Here is a 22,255-nt window from a genome sequence, read left to right on the forward strand (position 1 = left end):
GCACAGTAATTAGTTTGGACAAAGAAAAATACCAACTTGGCTGACTGACAGAACTGTGTTTCTAAGCCTTGAAGGTTAAAATATATGGGTATGATTTTAAAGATTGCCTTCCACACTATACAATTTAAAATAATGCTCCATAATTTACAGAAAAGATGGTTGTGAAGATTAAATAAGGTATTTCATGCAAAGTTCTCAGCACAAAACTTGCAAAAAGCTGTCATTAAATATTAGTGGTAAAAATAGGAATGTCCATTTACAAACTAAAGTGTGAAACATTGCCAATTTTTTTTCATTTTCATTTAAACAATTTCATTTCCCTTTGACGTGCCACCCTCACCCCAGTGCCAGCCTGCTGGGATGACAGGACATTTAACTTCATTTGATATCCATGGTTCGGTTTGCATAGTGTCATTGCAGTCCACAGTTTAACCCAATTCAAACACTCCAGAGGAAGTTCTGTAGCTGGGAGCAGCTGGTACATAGGCTGCTACTAAAATGTCCATTATTCCATTCCTCCATGTGCCTTAGTTTCAATGATTCTGTTGCTCCTACTATATGTATAGTATATAGGGCTTGAAAATTACTATATTGCTATCTATTGGTACATGCCAAGGATGGGCCTTGGGAATCCCATCTGGCCTGACATACCTCACACTTAACATGGCATCAAGCAGCAGAGTGCAAGGACCAAAAACTCTCATAACTTCCAATATGTCCCAAGTATCCTCCACACTTCTCTCCCCTCCTTTTCTCTCCCCTTTCCTCCCCTTCCCTCCCCGTCTTCTGTCCTCTTCTCTTTCCTTTCTCTTCTTTCCTTCTCTCTTTGTCTCTAGCCAGGTAAGAAAATCTCTCGCTAACTAATCTGTTGGAGATTGATTTCTATCCTCAAATAGTTCATCTATGTCTAAGAATTCACTTTGGCTTTTGGAACCAAATCAACAAAACAGGGAAACTTAGAGGAAAATTTTATTTTCCACTCTGCCTCCTTCTCCAGCATTATTTTACCTCAATTATTTATAATAATTATTCTGTGAAGGGATGAAACATACCACTTTTGATGAAAATGATAACATCTCTAGACTGATAAGAACAATAGGATGAACAAATCCAATGAACAAATTTTTTTATTTTGCTCCAGAGTTTGTCCTTTTTTTTTTGACTTAGGAAATTAGAAAAAAAAATGTTCCTGAGGGCTAATCTTTGTCACATATACAATTAGTTCTTGTGGCAGAGTTTTATTTTATTGATATGACTGTGTTTAAGCATAATAAATTATTATTTGTTTTCTATTTAACCTATCTGAAATTTGTTTGTTAGGTTGATTTGATTTGATTTCATCACCCTTTCTTCTATTAAATTATTTTGCATTCACTGAGATTTTCTTTAAAAAAACATTTCATTTTTTAATTTTTTATTGATTTTTTAGTTATACATGTTTGTTGTAATTTTACTGGTTAATCTAGAAATTACATCTACATCCTTAACATAACAGTGTGCTACCAATTATTATGCATTTATGTAGTGCAAAAAAATGTAAAAATAATATTTATTTACCCAGATCCCATATTTCAAACTAATTTCATCACACATTTTACTTTTATATATCTTATAAAAGCCACATAATTATTATTTTTGATTTAAGCAATTTATTAAGTTTAAAGAAATTAAGAAAGAAGAAAATTTATTTTATATCATTGGTATATTTTCCATCTTTGATACATTCCATGGTTTTGAATAGATCTAACTTTCTGTCTAACACCATTTTCATTTAATTAACATTTCTTTAACATTTCTTGTAGCAGTGCTATCTGTGAAAAGTTCTCTAAGCTTTTGTTTTCATCTGAAAACATTTTTATTTTCACCTCATTTATTAAGTCTATCTGTCTTTAGAAACAATTCTAGGCTGACAGATTGTTTTCTTTCCGTGATATAAAAATGGCATTTGTGTTGTTTTGGTTTGCAGTATTTCTGATGAGAAGTCGGTGGTCATGCTTGTTGTTAATCCTCCGTGTATTTTGTGTCTAATTCATCCTCTGGCTGTATTTAGGCTTTTCTCTTTACTTTTATTTTCAAGCAAGGTAACTATAATATCCTATGCATTCTTTATGTTAATAAGTCTTGAGGAAAATGAGCCTCTTAGGTCTTTGGGTTGAATATTTTTCAATTATTTGAAAATTTTCTGCTATTAATTTTTATTTTTTTCCTTTTTATTAAATTTTACTGGTTAACAAACTCATACAGATTTTAGGTGCACAATTCTACAACACGTCATCTGCATACTGCAGTGTGTATCACCATCCCAAGTCAAGACTCTATCACCACTTATTCCCCTTATACTCTCTTCTACCCCCCTCAATGTTCCCTTCCCCCAGCAATCATCACTCTGACCCTCTGACCGTGTCCATGAGTTTTTTTCTCTCTTTTTTCTTTTTTCCTCAATCCCTCCATCACCCCAGCCTCCACCCCCCAGCAGCTGTCAGCCTGTTCTCTATCCATGAGTCTTTCTTTATTTCACTCATTAGTTAATTTTGTTTATTAGATTCCACATATGAGTGAAATCATATGGTTCTTGTCTTTCTCTGTCAGCTATTAATTTTTAAAATATTTTTCTTTCCCAATGTATTTATTTTCTCCTTCTGAGACTTCAGGTAATTAATATGTTCACAGGTCACTGAAATTTTGTTCATACCTTTTTATGTCTGTGCTTTAGTTTGGATGCCTTCTATTGTCCTGTTTCGAATTCACAGATTCTTTCTTTTGCAGTGTGCAATTTACTGTTAAATTTCATAAACTGAATTTTCTGATTCTATAATTCCCATTTACTTGTTTAATAGTATGCATTTCTCAATCGGTACTTCTAATAGACTCATTCATTGTGTCCATCCTTTCCATTAAATTCTTAAGCACTTTTAGAATAGTTGTTTCAGAGTTCTTATTTGCTAATTTCAACATGTTTTGCATATCTGGGTCTATTTCAATTCATTGATGTTTTCCCCAGTTGTAAGTACTGTTTTTTTTCTCCATATATCAAACACATTTTTATTTATGCTAAATATTAGCATAAATATTGTTATGCTAGTATTGTTTTAGCTAAATATTTTTGAAAATGTAAATATTACTACTTTCCTATAAAGGTTGCTGAATTTATTCATTTAAGCGGTTCATTTATGAGTGAAGTAGCTTCATGTTTTCAAGTCCTGCTCTTAAGCTATTTAGGTCTCATGTAGGAAAACTCTGACTCTAAAGCTTGAGTGATCCTATTCCTAAGATGTAGCTTTTCCAATATTTCAACTGAATCTCAAGTATTTAGCAAGGTCTCTTTGTTCTGGATCATCATAAATACAACGTCTTCAAGAAATTTGTAACCTCCTAAAACCTCTATTCAGCACACAGCTCCCTGATACCTGTTGTCTGTTAGATCTCATAGAGTTTCACCCTTCACGGGCCCAGTTTATAATTCATCAAACTTAAGGGATCCCATTCATATTTCTGTAGTATATTTCTCTGAATATCTTGTTTTTCTTAGGTATTGTACACTGGCTACTTCAGTATCCCAATCTCTGAATTTTGCTTCCTCAGCTCAGCAAGACCACTCTGCTCTGTTTGAGTTGTAGTTCCATGGATTTTAGTTAGTACACTGCCCTCAAACAGAAATCCTGGAAGATTATGAGCTTACTTTGTGTGCTTTCCTTCTCACAGGAGTTATGGTCATGAGGTGACTATCTTCCAATGGCTGAAAACGATAGTGTAATAGTGGGTTAAACAATACAAACATATCATCTTAGATTCCAAAGGTCAGAAGTCCAACACAAGTACACAGAAATAAGTTATCTAATATGACGGTGGGACAGAGCCAGGACAATAGCTATAGGTGTTCTATTTCAAAAAAAGGGAGAAAATTGAAGAAGAAAAAGTAGTCAGTGTTCACAAGTAATATCAATATCCATCAAGCAAATTCCATTAGGTTTCAAAGGTTGGAAATAATCCTCTGCAGCTTGCAAGTCAATCCTCTGAATTTGCAACTCTGCCCTCTGGGCTCATGTGTCTGCCCGCTCAGATATACTTCTTTTTCCATAAGACATAGTTTGTGTTTGCAACGGGGGAGTTTCGTTAACTTGTTTCTTGCCCGTAGAATTTTGAAAAGTCTGGATGCTTTCTTTCACATATTACTGTTCCTTTTCTTTTGGTACAAACTGGCAGTATTTCTGGTTATATAAAATCCTCAGGAACTTTCTACATCTCCTATGTATATTGTGGGGATTCACTCCATTAAATAAAGGAGCTTTCTTACATAATCCTCTCTCTATTTTTTGGTTTCTTCTGAGATGGCTGAGAGGATCTATGAGTTATACCATCAATCTCTTCAAAGAGCTACTTGTGTGACTGAATATTCTGACCATTTGGTTTTTCAGAGTTATTAGCAAAAAGCTGAGCCAAACCCTGGCTTTTACTTAAGAGAAGTCTTTCCTGATACAAAATCCTTTAATTTAGCATCCTTGCCATCTGAGTAGGGTAAGAAATTCCCAAATCATCAAGTTCTGGTCCCATGTTCGGAGAGTTCTACCCTCAATTTATCTCATCTTGCATTTTACTATAAGCAACACGAGGGGAAAAATAACAGCACACACTTTCAATAACACTTTGCTTAGAAATCTCAGTTAAGTATTCCAATTCATTACTTAAACATGTTGTTCTCACCTATATGCAGCCTACAAGTTCACTGTTTTCTGCCATTGTTTAAGGAGTGTCCTTTCTCCTCCAGTTTCCAATTACATACTACTCACATCCTTCTGGAACTTCACTAGAAATTCCTTTAACGTTCAAATAACTACTAGCAGTCATTTCTTGATGATTTAGGCTTTCTCTATAGTGATTTAGGTTTCCTCCATAGCGCTCCTCACTTTCTTTTGACTTATCACTGGCAGTCATTAACATCCATATTTCTCTAACAGTCTCTTCAAGGTCACTTTATGATTTTTTTTATCATGTTCTTTAATATTTTTTTAGCCAGTGACTTCTGCCCAATTCCAAAGTCATTTCACACTTTTAAGTATTTGTTATAGCAGCACCCCTCTACTAGAGGGCAAAGTCTGTATTAGCATTCTACTGCTGCTGTAACAAATTCCACCTACTTAGTGGCTTCAACAATGCAAATTTATTGTCTTACAGCAGGTCAGAAGCTGGAATGGGGGTCTCTGGGCTAAATCAATACATCAGCAGGGCTGTGTTTCTTTCCAGAGGCCTAGGGGATCATCCATTACCTTGCCTTTTCCAGTGTAACTAGAGGTTTCCAGCATTTCCTGGTTCCTAGCTCCTCTCCACTTTCAAAGACAGCAGCAATGTCCTTCTCACCTCACACCTCTGTTTTCCTCTCCTTTCTGTCTCATTTTACAAACCCAGTTTAGAAAGGTTCTACATGTTTAAGAATTTACACAATCAGATTGAGCCTACCAGATAATTCAGAACGATAATCTCCCTTTTCAAAGTGCATAGATTTACTGACATCTGTAAGTCACTTTTATGTCATGTAACATATCCTCAGGTTCTAGAGATTAAGGTTTAGACATTTGGGGGAAGCCGTTATTCTACCTATCACTCTGTTTCCTAATATTTTTGTAAGTTCTATAATTGTTTGCAGCAGAACAGCTAGTCTGTTACTATGTTTTCCACCATGATCAGAAATTGTCAATGAAGAACAGAAGTTTGTGGACAGTTTTATGTCACCATGTTTTTGCTTTTAACAGAGACACCTTATTCTTATAGTCAGATATAACTTTCTTATTTCACTTATTTATCATATCATTTTATATGTTTGAATATTCTTTTGGACATGTCACATTATATAAATTTGAAAAAAAATGTTAATACATCTCACTTCATCAGTAAAAAATTGAAATAGGAGAATCCTAAAAATGTAAAATTCTTAAAAATTAACATAATTCCACAGCTGAGAAATACAGAATGATTGTGAACTATACTTATGTTAATGCTATGTGACAATATCCAATACACTAAGAGACAGAAATATTCACTATTTTTGTCATGAGCTGTCCTGAATTACCTAAGTTTTGAATTATCTAAAGATTAGTAAGGAAGACTATGCATAAAACATAATTGCCTCATGTTAGTAAAACATTTTGTTATCAAGATTACTATTGAAGTTGTTACAAAAAACATCAGAAACATAAACATAAAATGTACAAAATATTTCAAAAATATAACAAACATTTTGCATTAAATCTGTCCCAAGTATTTGATTATTGAATTGGTATAGAGGTAAAGATGACTGCAGATTCCTTAAGACATATGTGAGTAAGAGGGTAAGCTAACATTACAAAGTTTGCATTGATTAAAAAGTTAGGGAATGCTAACACATATCTAAGTATGTCTAGAAGATATATAAAATGTAGCAAAGGTCAGAAAAATAAAAGCATCATGTTATTAGCTTTAACTTCTAATTAAAACATTTTATTATATGAAAGAAGCTAAAGTTGGAAAATCATGACTAAATAATAAAAAATATAAAGAGAGCCTTAATTATTTAAGCATGTACCATCATTTGTAACCAAAAATATTCTAGATTTATTCTCAGTAATATATGTAAACACCAAAATGTTTTTGCTAAATTAAAACATAAACATCCAAGTGGGTTTTTAGAAGTTGTAAATGAAATAAGAGAAGTGACAAAAACTCAAGAGGATAAACTGTTAGCTGTTGTCCTTGACATGTAATTAATAATACCTTACTTAAATACCTAGAGTTTTATGATTTACAAAATATGTTAATAATCCTCATTTTTTTCTCACAATTCTATGAGCAAAGTGAAAAAAGGCTTAGTAAAAGGGCTGGCAGGATTTAAAGTTTACAGAGGAATTTCTTTTGTTTGTTTCCAATTCCACTTTAAACTTTTAATTCTTTACTTTCAAGTTGTGATAACATTTGACAGAATGAAAACTGAAGCCTATTAAGGAAACGTCCCTTGTCCCACTTTCCAAAATAATGCAAAGATAGAATTAGAAATGCCCTTAACATAACTAATCCAAGTAAAGAAAAGCAAAAAAACCAGAACATTACAATATTATTGAGTAGCATATTTTATGAAATCAAGGTACAGCAAGTAAATTTATGGCATACTTGTTTATTTATGCCAAGGAAATCTCATACTTCAATCCTTTCAATGTTGTACTTGAGACTACCTAAACACTGAAGCTATTATAAAATGTAATTTCAGATTTTAATTAAGAAGCTCGATGTTTTCCTTGAAATCTCTGCTAGCAAGCTATGTAGCTCCTTAGAGACTCAGTGCATTATGCATTCTGGGTGAATGGGAATGAAGGGTATAATGTGTAAAACAAGTTGACCCAATTATGATTACTTAGGTTAAATCTGTGAAGCCATGTTATGTTTTAGAAGAGTTGATTCTTCAGGATATCTTAAATCTGATCAAGTTTATCCAAGAAATTCTCCTTCTCCTGGGTTTGATGCAGATTTAGGAATGGAGGTCTGTTCCCTTTTCCCGTTTCTTCCATTTTTCCCCATTCTGGCTACAAATTTTCAGGTTAAGTAAAGATCATGGCTATACAGCAAAGCTTTGGCATTGAAATAGTCCCAAGGACTACTGAAAAGGAGAAATTGGAAAGAAGCAGGGGGAGGTGATAACTCCATGCACTGTCATAAAACATCATAAACACCATAACACAGAACTCTGAGAAGAATGATATTGAAAGTGTCCTCTTTCCTCAATACATCCTCCTGAGAGAACTTGTCTTAATACATTAGTATTTGATTTCAGACCAGTTTCCACTTTAACAAGAGGCAATACAAGAATAAAAACCTTGCTGAAAGGAAGGAAATAAATTAGTATCTAAGTTTGTATTCACATCTGTTGGGAAAATGCACCTGGTGTCACTGGAAAATAAGCTAAATAAAATTATCCCATTTGAGAAGTGGTCTATCCTGCTCAGAGAGCAAACCAGCCAGGTATTTGTGTTTGTTTTACCTAAAGACTTCACTATAAAATTGCAGAGACTGTTTCTATCAAGTTTCCTAAACATGCACATTGAGAAGCCAGACTAAGACTTCCCCCATAAAGGATAGTCTAATCTAAATTCAGTCCACATCATTAGCATTTGTTTTTTTTCAACAGCAGTGCAGCAAGTTTGATGTCCAGGTGTTCAGAAGTCATTCTGACACTATGTCAATATATTTTATTTTGAGCTCTCTGGTATAAAAGACAAAATATTTTCCATTTGTTTTTTTAAATTACTTTGAGTTATCCTTAAGTATAGGTCTCAAAATTAAATAATAATATTCATAGAACTTAAATCACAATAAAATTGTTAATTTAAAAATGAACTGCCTGCTTCCTGAACTCACTGAATTTGCATTTATTAAAGTAATCTGTCTTAAACTTTGAGATCAGCTTTTTGATGATGGCTTCATGTAAATGCAGGTACATGGATATCTTTGCTTGTGGCATCACTAATTTAAAGTATTTATGAGCTTATGGGTACCATACTAAGACTTCAACACATTATATATTTCATGCATGCTAATTCCATAAATTCATAAACAAAGAATTTTTTAATGTAGTAAAAGTAAATTTCACCAAATGAGGAAATTATAAAGTGCTATTCAAAATAATAAAATTCCACATATGCACATCTGCTGATTTAGCACATAAGTTTATTGTTGTTGTTGCTGTTGTTCTGTAGAGGTACTGAGACCATCTACCATTTACTTTGGTAGATGGCACTGTAGTCAGGTAGTTCAAAGGACTGAAGGACCTCTCAGCAGCTGAGCAGCCAAGAATAAGACCTAGTCACACAATGCTGAGGGAGGGGTCTAGTGGCCACACTGCTCTCATGGCTCAGCAATGAGGATGGTCGTGTTCAAGTGCAAGGATCTTCTCCTCTGCCGCATCAGAAACAACTACATGGTCATTGTGCTTGAAAAGAGAAATACCTCCCTCGGACACTCACCCAAATGAGACTACCTTCTCACGTTGCTCAAATCAATATCAACGCCTCCTTCGAATTAACCTGATGGAAGGACCCCAATGAGATGAGTCCAGCTCCAGGGCAAATATTCTATGTATGATTTTCAGGCCAACCACAGGCTATTCTACAGGTTTTACCTGGCAGTCCTCACAGGGGAAAACTGTCCTTTCCACACCAGATTTTGTGAGCAAGCAGTGGATTGCAGTCTCTAAAGGGAGTCGCAGTGGTGGACTCTGGCTGCTGGCTGGCCTGCTCAGTTGTGCATGTGCATCCCTAGCCCAGGCGTATTCTTCAGAGGTTTCTTTTTCTGGATCCTCCACAGAAGCCTTCCCCAGGCACCTCTTTTGAAACATCCTGACTTAAGGAAGAGGTAGAGGGGAATCTCAAAAACATTTTCCTTTACTCTGAGTTGGTACTCAGTGCTTTTTCCATTCCTAGCTCTTCCTCCTCACTGGCCCCTGCACCCCCTCTGTCCATACAAACTGCAGGAAACTTGTGTTCAGTGCTCCCTCAACAGTGAGGTGCCCCCAAGCCTATGCTGTCCACCTGACATTTGACCTGTGATCCATTCCATGAAGAAACATAGAAAGGGAGGGGAAGGGGAGAGGTTGGCTCTTTCTCTGGTTTAGACTTTGCCCATACTGTCACAGTAAGTGATTAAAGGCAAAGCGATTACTTCTATTTTTGGCTTCTGTCTTTAGCTACTTCTACCCTTGGCCGCTCAGCTCTCTGCAGCTCACCTGAGCTCCTCATACCTAGCAGATATGCCCATTTTCAGATACAAGAGAAAGTAAGAATCCAGATTTTCTGCCTTTTATCATGGTATAATGGATGACAAATGTGGGAAATTGCCAACCTGTAGGAAGCATGTTCTAAGCATGTGCAGGGTAGCTATTCACAAAAGTAATAAATTATGACTTGCTAAGCAGCTATTACAAATTATGTACCACACTGGCATATATAAAGAGTATTTATGCCATTCTTCATTGTACTCTTTGATGTTGGACCTAATACTATTACAATTTATTTGTAAGCAAAATGGAATTCAGGGAGGGTAGCTACAAAAGTTACATAGTTTCAGAGTTAGACCTTGAATAAACTCTATGTCATTCAAAATGATCCCTCCCCTTTTTTTTTTGGTCTAGATACATGTGATAGAGATACACTTCTAATGGATGATCCGTATTTTTAATTAAATTGAAATGTTAATATTTCTTGATAAAGAGAAACTGGGCTTTCAGGCTAGTCTAAAATTAGCTCATCTGTTTTTCTTCTAAAATTAATTAGACAATCTTGCCTGAGATTCAGCAACCTGTTTTTCATGATTTAACATTATTTACTGTTTCTTATTTTATTAGAGAATCTTTTGTTGCCCAGCATCTGAAGCTAACAAGTAAGATAAACAGGCTTTGGAGTGTCAGGTATGTCTTAGTTCTGAATCATTGAATTAGTCAGCCAGTCAATTTTTAAAAATCAATAATAAAGCAGAAAAAATAGGAGAGAAAAGGTCAGGAACATTTTTTTTCTTTCACAAGTGTACTTGTTTCTGCAAATGGTTTCAATGACTCATATCAAAATTGAACAAGAAACAGATGTCAGTTAATTAGAGATTTGAATTTAATGACATGGTTGTATAGGTATGGCACACAAAACATCTGTGTTCTAGTACCTAACATTAATTTAATTTCTTTACAGGAGTCATTTACATTTCTCCTCATTTTCAATAAACTGTTTTTTGCCAACAACATAACATTGTAGCTTTGAAGTTGTTGCCATCTGAACAGACCACTGTGAGGCTGACTCTCCAGCTTCTGCTTATTAAGTTCTGCATTACATAGGGAACCATCTACAAGAATAACTAGCTACAATACATTAATTCTAAATTATGTAGACATTACCTTTTTGTGCCATGCAGGGAGGTTTGGGATTAGTAGGATATACAATTATAAATGTCAGTCTAGGATTTGAGCTTTTTCAGATTCTACTTTGTTCCTGCTTTGTAATATTATACTTGTAAAACAAAGATAATGACCAGTTTAATGCTTGATATCTAATCAATTTATTTGAATAAACAATGCAGTTTTATTCTCATTAAAAATCTAATGTAAGAATACATACATACTTATTGAATATTTACCATGAGTAAGGCCCTGGTAAACCACTTTCAATACAGGGTCCGGCAGAAGTAATGCCTGTTTGAGTGTGCTTGGTAGGGTAGTAATGTGGGTGTAATAATTTATCATTTTAATTTGAACATTTCACTTAAAACATCATATGGTGTGCTTGAGTATGATATTGTCATGTTACAGAATCACATGCTTATGATTTTATAACAAAAAAGAGGCATTATCTGTGTCAGACCCTGTATATCCTTTCACTTGGCTGTTTGACAGTCCCATGAGACAATTATGACCCTTCACATCCACGAATGAGGAAACTAAGATTCAGGAAGTCTATGGTAACTTGCCAAGAGTCACAAAGTGCAAGTGACAGAACTGTGTCAAGAACAAGGACTTTTCTTGTTTTGGAAAAAGGAAAATAGGAGTTTTCCCTTTGCCCTCATCATCCAGGTGCACTGTCTTGAAAAACTTGTGTTGCTCCCATGCAGGGCTTAGTAAATGGGACAGCTCCTCTTTCTCTCGCTCTCCCTCTCTCTCTCTCTCTCTCTCTCTCTCTCTCTGAAATTACACAGCCCCTTAACTAGAGGATTTAGGAGTATTCAATTTTCTTTCTTAGGATGTTTCAGGGTCATTAGATCCCATTTTTAGTACATGGTTCAGGAGTCATGTGTACCTGGGCCAGCATGAGTATGTTCAAAAGAGCTGCTAAAATTCAAGGAAAATGTGTGTATATGGGGCAGACACTGGGAGCTAGATCAAGTTCCCTACAGACTAAAACACCTTCCACTCTGAGGAGGGTGTGATGATAACTTGCTAGCAGTCCCTGAAATTCCCCTGGGGAATATAAGACACTCTCCAGTGTCAAGTACTAGAGAAAGCTGCATGGGCTTTAAAATTCAGACAGATTGCTGTGAGGAGGAGGTTAAAAGCAGTCTTAGTCGTTCTCCTGGTGATGGAGCTCCCAGTGTAGTCTCTGAAAACTGGGACTTCAGTTCCTCAAAGAGAAGGAACTGCTGGTTGAAACATTTATTTGCAAGAGGTGTTGTACACACAAAAGAATGGAAAATACAGCAGAGGACAGTGGGCTGGAGGAGAACCCAGAATGGGGAAACAAAGGATAAGACAAAGCTTACACAGCGGTACTGAGAACCAAAGTGGAGATTAAATAAGTGGAGAGGGAGAGGAAGGAGCAGAAAGCTGCAGTCTCGGGGCTACAGCCAGACTCACTGGCAGTGGAACAGAACTCTAATATGGGGGAATTTCCTTTTTTAGTGCCACAAAGGCCTTTGGAACATTTTATCTGACTGTGAGTAGTTTCACTGGTATTTGGAAAAGAGTCTGTAGGTTTTACTTTCTATGTAATTTTTCTACACATGTGAAATTTCATATATTTCTATACATATGAATTAAACATAGCAGATTTTTTCATAAAAGAATTTGATGTTTTCTACATTAAACATAATCATGCCATATCAACCAGAAAATTTAAGAACTCTCATTACTATGTACTCACTCAGAACCAATATTTATTCACACACAGACTTATATGCAGATGTTCAAAGCATTGTAAGTTATACTAGCCAGAACGGGAAGCAATTCAAATGTTGTGATCTGGTGAATGGATAAACAAATTGTGGTATAGCCATATGAAGGACTATCACTCATCAGTAAGGAGAAATTAACTACTGATATGGGTGTTAACATGGACAAGTTCAAACATCAAACTATGAGGGAAAAAACACAAAAGCTGAGGTACTGATGGTTATATTTACATGAAATGCTATACTGATGATTACAAATGGTTGGCACAAATAAGACCCCTTTTTATTACAAAATCATAAGCATGTGATTCCATAACATAACAATATCCCACTCATGTACACCATATGATAACTTAGGCAAAATGTTCAAATTAAAACTATAAGTTATCACACCCATATTATTACCTTACCAACCACACTCAAGCAGGCATTACTTCTGTCAGATCCTGTATTTATATAAAATGCTATAAAAGTTGAAGTGAAAGAATTGATCAGAAATCACCAAGATTCAGGAGTCAAGGGAAACAATATTAACTCTCAGAGGATTTAAGGAAATTTTTTGACTTCGAAATAGTCTATATATTGACTACATTTTCCAAAATTTATGAAACTCTGCATTTAAGTTTAAAATAAGTGAATTGTATTATAGGTAAATGATACTTCAATAAAGCTGCTGAAATATTATGTATTTAAAACTACATATTAAAGTCACTTGGAATGTTTTTCTCTTTTGGTTATGCCACCAACTTTGTAATGAGGTCCATTTGTTTCAATAAGTTTGCAACATTTTGTGAGTGGGCTTTTCTTCCATTTTGGCTTATTTTTTTCTAAGTTATGAAATACATCTTTATTTCAATTACAGATGATATACAATATTATATTAGTCTCAGGTGTACAGCATAGTGATTAGACATTTATACAACTTACAAAGTGATCACCCCAGTAATTCTAGTGCCTGTTGGGCGCTGGACACTACAGTATTGACTGAAGTGCATTGACCTGAGTTCAAACTGAAAACTGGAACAGTTTTTGTTCACAGAAGCCTTATTTCTACTTTGCACCTTTCATGTGGTCCCTTCTCCCACCTGAAGGTTAAAGTTATTATTATTTTGTTGTTTTTTTCTTCCATTATTTATTTTGAGTATATAAGCCTTATTCCCCTTAATTACTTGTAAACCCTTTCTTTATTACTTAATAAATAGGATACTATAAACAATATCAGCACTTCACTCATTTTACCTAGTAAGATATAATATAAGTTACTCCATATTAAGTGTATGGAAATGTTTCTTATCTCCTTTACTAACCATGGTACAAAGATTAGCCCCAAACAAGGGAGATAGGGACATTATTTAGAAAACAGATTAAGCTTGATGATTGCTACATAGGTTTCAAATGAAAACAAATTTATATTAATTGGAAGATTGGAAGAAGGAAGAGAGTAGGAATAAGGCCATACTAGCTTATTCATTATTTTTCATATTTGTACCAAATATAACAAATATAAACACACAACATATTGGTATAAAAAAACACAATTACAAATCTCTAAACACCAAAACATAAAAACATAAACATTTATACTTTTTTGTCCAGTAATCAAGCTACTAGAAATGTATGCAAAATATATAATTGACAAAAATACAAAATGACTTTTCTGTGATTAATCTGTGTGCCATTAATGGTGATAGCAAAATAATGAATATAGCCGAGAAGTCCATCAATAGAACAGGTCTGGTTGAGTAAATGATGGTATGTTCAATTGAGTACTACATATGGTAAAATAACATAGAAAATATTTGCATACACTTATATGGCGTGATCTGTAGTATATCTCTCTCATGCAATTCTTTTTACCAAACCTATTAGTATAGTTCATCTTCTTGTAATATGATGAAGAAAATTATACAAAATACTAGTCCCAGTTGGCATTGGTGGTATAGTGGTGAGCATAGCTGCCTTCCAAAATACTAGTCCCTATTGGAATGTCATGCAAACAGTCTTTTCAACCCCAGAGTACTTAGACTCAGTAATTCCTTTACTGAACATTATGAAATAGTCCTAATATACTTTATCCATTAATTAATTTACTTATTTATTTATTTAATAATCACATAGTGTATTGCTGAACAGAACTAAGACTTTAGCCCTATCTGTCCATTTTATAGATGAAAAACCAGATGACTGAGAGTTTTATCATTCTTCTATAACAATTTAAGACTCATGTCTACATGAAATCTGCCAAATCCTGTTTAACCTGTTTTTAATTGTTGTTCAAGTACAATTGTCTCCATTTTCTCCCCACCCTTCCTCAAACCCTAGCCATCCACACTTCCCATCCTCAATCCTACCCTCCTTTGGCTTTGTCCATGTGTCCTTTATACATGTTTCTTGACAACCCTCCCCCTTACCTGCCACCCTGAGTGACGAGAAGACCAACATGGTCCTGGCCAAGGTGATCCAGGTGTTCTGGGCCCCTGAGAATGCCATACACATAGATGAGGCTCGAGACAACACATACAACGACAAGAGCAAGATGTTGCAATTTGTGCTGCCGGTGGCCACACAGATTCAGCAGGAGGTTATCAATGCCTATGGCTTCAGCTGTGACGAGAAAAGTGTTCTTAAGTTTGCCTGCTTGGTCAAGTCTTACGAAGCCCAGGATCCCAAGATTGCCAGCCTGTCCAGCAAGCTGAAGGCGCTGTTCCTGCCTCCCATGACACTGCCGCCCCATGGGCCTGCCTCAGGTGGTGGCATCGCTGCCTCCTGAGGGTTGGCCTCCCCTGTAACACTTCCTGGGAAGGGAAAATCTAGATGTTCCTGAGGATACATACCTGTGACTTACCTGTGACTTAAAAAACATACCTGTGACTTAAAAAAAAGAAAAAGAAAAAAAGAAAAATTTCTGCAAGTTTGAAAGTTTTCAAAATATAAAGGTAAAAAAAACAAAACAAGCACACTGATCCCTCATCAAAGTCAAACATTTGATTAAGAACAGGCACACTGACAGGAGCAGTCACTGAAGGAGGCTCCCCAGAGTGCTTGGCGCATGCTCCGTGGGCCTGTTTCTGCTCACAGTTGTGTTGGAAAGTCCAAACTACCAGTGGAGAGTAAATTGTGTTTCAAATGGATCGCTTTGGACCCCTCCCACCTCCCCTCTGTCAGTTTGTTCTTTATTTCCAAGTCTCTGGTTCTATTTTGCTCATTTGTTTGTTTTGTTGATTAAGTTCCACTTACAGGTAAGATCATATGGTATTTGTCTTTTACCACCTGGCTTATTTCACTTAGCATAATTCTCCCCAGTTCCATCCATGCTTTTGCAAAGGGTAGGAGCTCCTTCTTTCTTTCTGCTGCATAGTATTCCATTGTGTAAATGTACCATAGTTTTTTGATCCATTGATTTACCGATGGGCACTTAGGTTGCTTCTTGCCCTTGACTATTGTAAATTGTACTGCTATGACCATTGGGGTGTATAGGTCCTTTCAAATTAGTGTTTCAGGATTTTTAGGGTATAATCCCAGCAGTAGAATTGCTAGGACAAAAGACAATTTCATATTTAATTTTCTGAGGAAATTCCATACTCTTTTCCACAGTGGCTGCACCAGTCTGCATTCCCACCAACAATGTACTAGGGTTCCCTTTTCTCTGCACCCTCACCAGCACTTGTTTGTTGACTTGGTTATGATGGACATTCTGACCAGTGTGAACTAGTATCTCATTGTGGTTTTAATTTACATCTTTTTGATGGCTGGTGATACTGAGCATCCTTTCATATGTCCCTGGGTATGTCCTCCTTGGAGAAGTGTCCTCCTTTGCCCATTTTTAACTGAGTTATTTGTCTTTCTGGAGTGGAGCCCTGTGAGTTCTTTATATTTTGGAGATCAAACCCTTGTCCAAGGTATCATTTAGAAATATATTTTCCCATACGGTTGGTTCCCTTTTCATTTTGCTGATGTTTTCTTTAGCTGTGCAGAGCTTTTTATTTTAATGAGATCCCAGTTATTTATTCTTTCCTTTATGTACCTTGCTCTAAGGGACATATCAGTGAAAATATTGCTGTGTGGAATATCCAAGATTTTCCTGCCTATGTTCTCCTCTAGGACTTTTATGGTATAGCAACTTGTATTTAAGGCTTTTATACATCTTAAGTTTATTTATTTTTTAAAAAGATTTTATTTATTTGTTTTCATAGAGAGGGGAAGGAAGGGGGAAGGAAAGGAAGAGAAACATCAATGTGTGGTTGCTTCTCACATGCCCATCCCTAGGCACCTGGCCCACAACCCAGGCATGTGCCCTGACTGGGAATCCAACCAGCAACCCTTTGGTTCACAGGCTGACACTCAGTCCACTGAGCCACACCAGCCAGGGCGAGTATATTTTTGTGTATGGTGTAAGTTAGTGGTCAAGATTCATTTTTTTGCATGTAGCGGCCCAGATCTCCCAACACCATTGGTTGAGGAGGCTATTTTTACTAACCCTTTTTCTGATGTGTGCTCATAAAACACTAGACCCTTGAAATGATGGAGAGTCAAACTTTAAAATTTTGCAACATACAAATAATGTTCTCTACCAGTAATATATGTGATATAAATAGTATTCTACTTCTCCATTTTTCACCCTTAACTATCTCTTCCTTCTATACATCACTTTTGTTTTAAATCCTGATGGTGCCTTTGATTAAGTGCCTTTGAGTTATCACTTTAGGTTCTTCCATTTCTTTATAACACAACTGGTTTCCATAAACTTTTCTTGGGTACTACAATTTGCCTGCCTTATATCTTACCTGGACTGTATCAGAAATTCTGAGGTTGTCTATTTCATGATTCAAGTTTCAGGAGTTCCCATCTCACCAAATGACAAAACAGTCTGTCTGTGCTTTCTTAAAAGAAGATGAACCTTATCAGTAATAGTTCTTTATATCTTTTTGCCCCCAGGTGCCTATAACTGAATGCTAATTTGACCTTTTTCTTTGGACTTATGACTTTTTCTCACCAAATATATATTCCTCATAAAAAGATGAGGTTTGATATTATACTATTTGTGAATTTATATTTGGCATATATCCACCATACATATGCTTGCAACTTACAAATGTGAGTGAGAAAAATGTGAACACATGAGAAAAAGGAGTGCAATGTAACATTCAGTCATAGGCAGACATTTATGCACTACAGGAGAATCTCAGCATCCTAATGTATATTAAAATACCAATGCAAACATACAGCAGGACAGCATTAATTCCCAGAAGACTTTCACCAACAGGTAGCATAGACTCAAACAAATATTCTGGATCAGTATGCACTACCCTACTTACCTCCTTCATTTACACCTAATTTGAATTGTCTACTGTCTCCTATCTCAGGGGCAAAATAGGTGATACAGTGGTAACCTTGCTAGCACGTTTTGGCAACCCAGTGAGCACAGAGTGACATTCCACTATATTAAGTGTGAAGGCTTTGCAATTGGGAATGTGGTTTACTAAGGACATTTGTGACACTGTGGATTATGTGTGAAGCATCAACTTGGTCCCCAAGATACTATAAAATTAATACTTTTTTTACAAACACACATGGACACCAAAGCCAGTGTGTGTGAGTACTGCATTTCTTGTGTTATTCTGTTATGCTATTTTTGCCTTTGATATAAATAGCATCACAAGTGAATGACAGGTTCATAGTCTGTAAAACTTGGGTCTTTGCACTTAAATTAATGCATGCTTGTAAGTCTCAAATCATGAGAAAGTGATAACATAACTCATTTTGCTTTACCCATAATATAAAGATTTTTTAGTATCTCTTAGTAATCATAGATGGATCATCAAAAAGAAGACATAAAATAATTTATAATTATTAAGAAACTTAAAAAACATTTTAGAAATAAACAGGGTTTAATTACTAAGAACTAAAACACTTTCTATAGTATGTTTTATCAAGGCAAAGAGAGTTTCAAAGACAGTTTAATTAAAATTAAGACTTTTTTGTTTTCTAACCATGATTCTCTCTTTTAAAGATTTTTATGATTGTTTATTCAACTTCCTATAACTTCCAAATACAATCACAAAGGGTTGGTGTTACTTCCTAATATATTACAAAAGACATTTTGACAGTTAATTTTTCCATTAACTATTTGCCTTGACACTTATTGCTCAAGAAGTGTTATCTGTTTATTTGCTATTAATAATTCTAAGCATTAATGATCAAATATGTCTCTGACTCAATAAATAGATCTCTAAAGGATATGTTGAATTCTCTGAATCTTAACTGAATGTCTGGCAGTATGCTAAAAATAAAAGCAATATTTCCAAATCAATATAACATTTGATCCTTATATATGAATGTCTGTTAAGTATAGAAATACTTTGCATCAAGCAACCCAGATGAAAACTCAAATCATTTGACCACTGGAAAAAGCAACTGTAAGTATACTTACTAATATCTTCTTTATAAATGGACAGAATAATTAGTGGGTTATCAAGATACAATCCATTTATTTAAATTCTGGTGATCACCACATCATTTATAATATTGTTAAACTAAATTTACTCTAAACCATTTAAAACCTGATTTCCATTTTTTTAGTATTATCACATTTAAATGAGCCCTACATAAAAGCAGATTTACTCACCAGATTCTTATTTACTACCAATTATTTTCTAGATGTTGCTTGATGTATAGATTATTTATAAGGAAATACTTGTGAATTTGTCATGTCATGTTTTCTTGGAATAATGCTGTATTGAAGAGTACTCCAAGATCTCAGAGAATTATAGCAAGAAAATTTATCTCATGTGTATAGTATTATAGATTAATTGCAGTTTGCTGGTATTTGGAATACTCAGATTGGCTTAGCTGGACCAGATGGGATTCTAGCCCTGGGTTAAGAACAATCTCCATATAGCTTCATTCCTAAATTCAAGATGAAAACTTAGCAGCTACCTGCTGTCCTAATAGGAAAAAGGATAAGCTCCCTGCATCTCGATGGACACTTGCCATGCCTCTTAACACCTTAGATTAAAACTGGCACAAATGCCATTTCCACACTTCATCACTCATTGTAAATCGTGTGGCAAACCTGAAGCCATATGAGTATACTCCCCCAACAGACAAGCAATGGCAAGGGGATGCAGGGATGAAGAATTGTGGTAACATAATATCATCTATCACACCTTAAAACAGCCCTGTGAGTTCTCAGGAAAACAGAAACCTGAATATCATCTGCTTGCCCCAGTGAAGATACCAATATGTGATGGTAAAATAGATGTAGGAAATAATGTTTTTCAAGTCACTGTTTCTAAACCTTGCCTATGCATTAAAATCACTTTGGTAGATTCTGTTTGTTCACTTGTTTTAATACCAAGGCCCAGGCTTATTCCCAAAGATTCGCATTTAATTATTACAAGATGGAGCTTAGACACCAGCATTTCTTTAAAAGCTCTGTAGATGATTTTAAAGTGTAGCTGGGTTTTGAAAGCCGCAAAGGATACATTTCTCAAAAATGTGCCTGCATAAATAATGTCTTCTTGTCTCAGAGGTTTGAAACCTCAGCTGTTGTTTAGAAAGTCAATTCAATCGGGTTTAAAGATGGTTTTGATGAACTCAGCTGTTACTTCTCTTATAGCCAATTATATTCTTTAAAGTTTGGCTACTGGTTTGACCGAAATCTAAATGGTTTTGGATAAACAGTATTCTCTGCTGCCAAGGTGGACACAACATAGGCAAATACTCTCCTTCCTTGTGGTATTTGGAAAAAAAAAACAAAGTTGTTTTTCAGTCAATGACCGGGTAAAGATGTCGGAAAGGAAAGAAAGCACTATTGATTTTTTTCTGTGCTTGCTTCTCCTTTGAGTGCCGCAGTCTACCTAACACCCTCGCTTCACCATTGACCCACATTTTAATCACTTCTCATGGTATTTAGACACTCTTAACTGTGACCTCACCGAGACTCAAGACCAATTTGTTGGTTTTCATTCTCAGTATAAATTACAGATTATGTTTGAGCACAACTGTATCACTACAAAAAAATACAGACCTGGAATAGGAAAACAAAAATTACATCATTAGTTGTTTCTCTGAATTTCTCTGAATTGATTTTTTGTATCTTTGGTCTGTTACTTGTTTAATAATGAACTTTAAAAAGTGTTCCTACTGTCTAGTTAAAATGAATTTCACTTGTTTCTTTTTGCAACCAATCTACTCTGGAGGAATTCTGCTATCCTTTTCTCTATGTAGCATTAATTTATTCAACCGACTCATGTGCAACCAATGATTTAGATAACATTTACTTTTCAAAAAAAATCCTTCATTGACTTAACAAAAAAATAAAGACTGTGAGAATTACTGACAGTGTGACATGAAGTCTGAGAGGAAATTTGGGGTAAGATTCAGATGACATCATATACCCACTTCATGAGCCCACTGCACATGCAGAACTATATCTACTTGAATACTCAAAGTAACTGTTTAAGTGCCACATGTTCAGGTGGGCAGGAAGTTCAAAATCCTCTTGGAGATTTTTTTACTCCAGTAAACTTAGGTACTTTCTGATGTATGAGAAGCTGGTTCTGCTTGCTGAAGCTGGACTTGAAGGACAAATCCTTTGAATTGAAAAAAAAAAATGTCTTCTATACCCAACAAATCTTTGGCCTCTGCTGTTTTTGTCATTATCTGCAGCTTAGCGATCCACTTTCCAGCTGTTGAGGTTCTTTAAAGGAGAAAGACCTTCTCCTTTTGTGTAACACTGGGCTGAGGGTATGATATAAAGTTTACCAAGACATATAGCTCACTACATTACACATTCAGGCTTAGTCTTTCTTCCTGGGGGACACTGCCTAGTCCCAAGTTTCCCAGGTTAGAGAGGCTAGAGTTTCTCTAAGTCAGTTTTCCTTTTGGTGACCTTTCTTATGTTTTCTTGCAAAGAAAGTTTACTTGAATATCAGAAGAGAAATGGATATGTTTTCGATCCTTTTGCTTCCAAAAGGCAAATGGTCCCAAAGCTTGTTTTGTAGTTGTTTGGGTGTTTTGTTTGGATGCAGAGTTATTCCCTCCTCCTACAGCAAATGTTCATTCAGATACCCAAACTCCTTTCTCCACTGAAACACAGGGATATAAGCAGTTACCTAAGCAGATATTTTTACAAATTGCATGTGGTATATCAGGTTCAATGCCTTGGCGGTACACTATGTGCTCTCTATCAAGCTGCCCGTGGGTGGCATCAGAATCACCCTCAACATGCAGTCCTATACCTCATGCCACTGCCTAAGCACTTTTTTTATCTCCATCTCCAGCTCCTACCCTTACCTATAGAATCTATTTCTTACTTGATGTTGATGTAAGAAATATCCATACCTGTAGAGAATTGTTATAAAAGCTAATCTGAACCAAATTGATGACATATGTTAGGGGGCAAAATCTGCAATGCCCCAAGAACAGCAGTTTTACCACTTGTTTTATGCACTTGGAATTAAGGAGTACACGAAAGGAGATGGCATCACCTGGGAGACAGCAAGGCAGGGATCATATTACAAAATAACTAGCAAGATTATGTGCTCTCTTGAGGGTGGACATGACTTTAAAGGGTATGACTTCTGTAATT

General features: G+C 35.6%; 1 protein-coding gene across 1 annotated transcript; it reads left to right on the forward strand.

The window, feature by feature from the left end:
• Positions 1–15,070: 15,070 nt before the first annotated feature.
• LOC123812567 (protein C10-like) lies at positions 15,071–15,433 on the forward strand (the record flags this gene model as incomplete). Its single annotated transcript, XM_045829361.1, has 1 exon — positions 15,071–15,433. A coding segment is annotated over one exon (363 nt), but the record flags the coding sequence as incomplete, so codon positions are not given.
• Between the last annotated feature and the right edge of the window lie 6,822 nt (positions 15,434–22,255).

Source organism: Phyllostomus hastatus, unplaced genomic scaffold (genome assembly GCF_019186645.2).
Source record: "Phyllostomus hastatus isolate PE091 unplaced genomic scaffold, TTU_PhHast_1.1 phas_scaffold_93, whole genome shotgun sequence".
Lineage (NCBI taxonomy): Eukaryota > Metazoa > Chordata > Mammalia > Chiroptera > Phyllostomidae > Phyllostomus > Phyllostomus hastatus.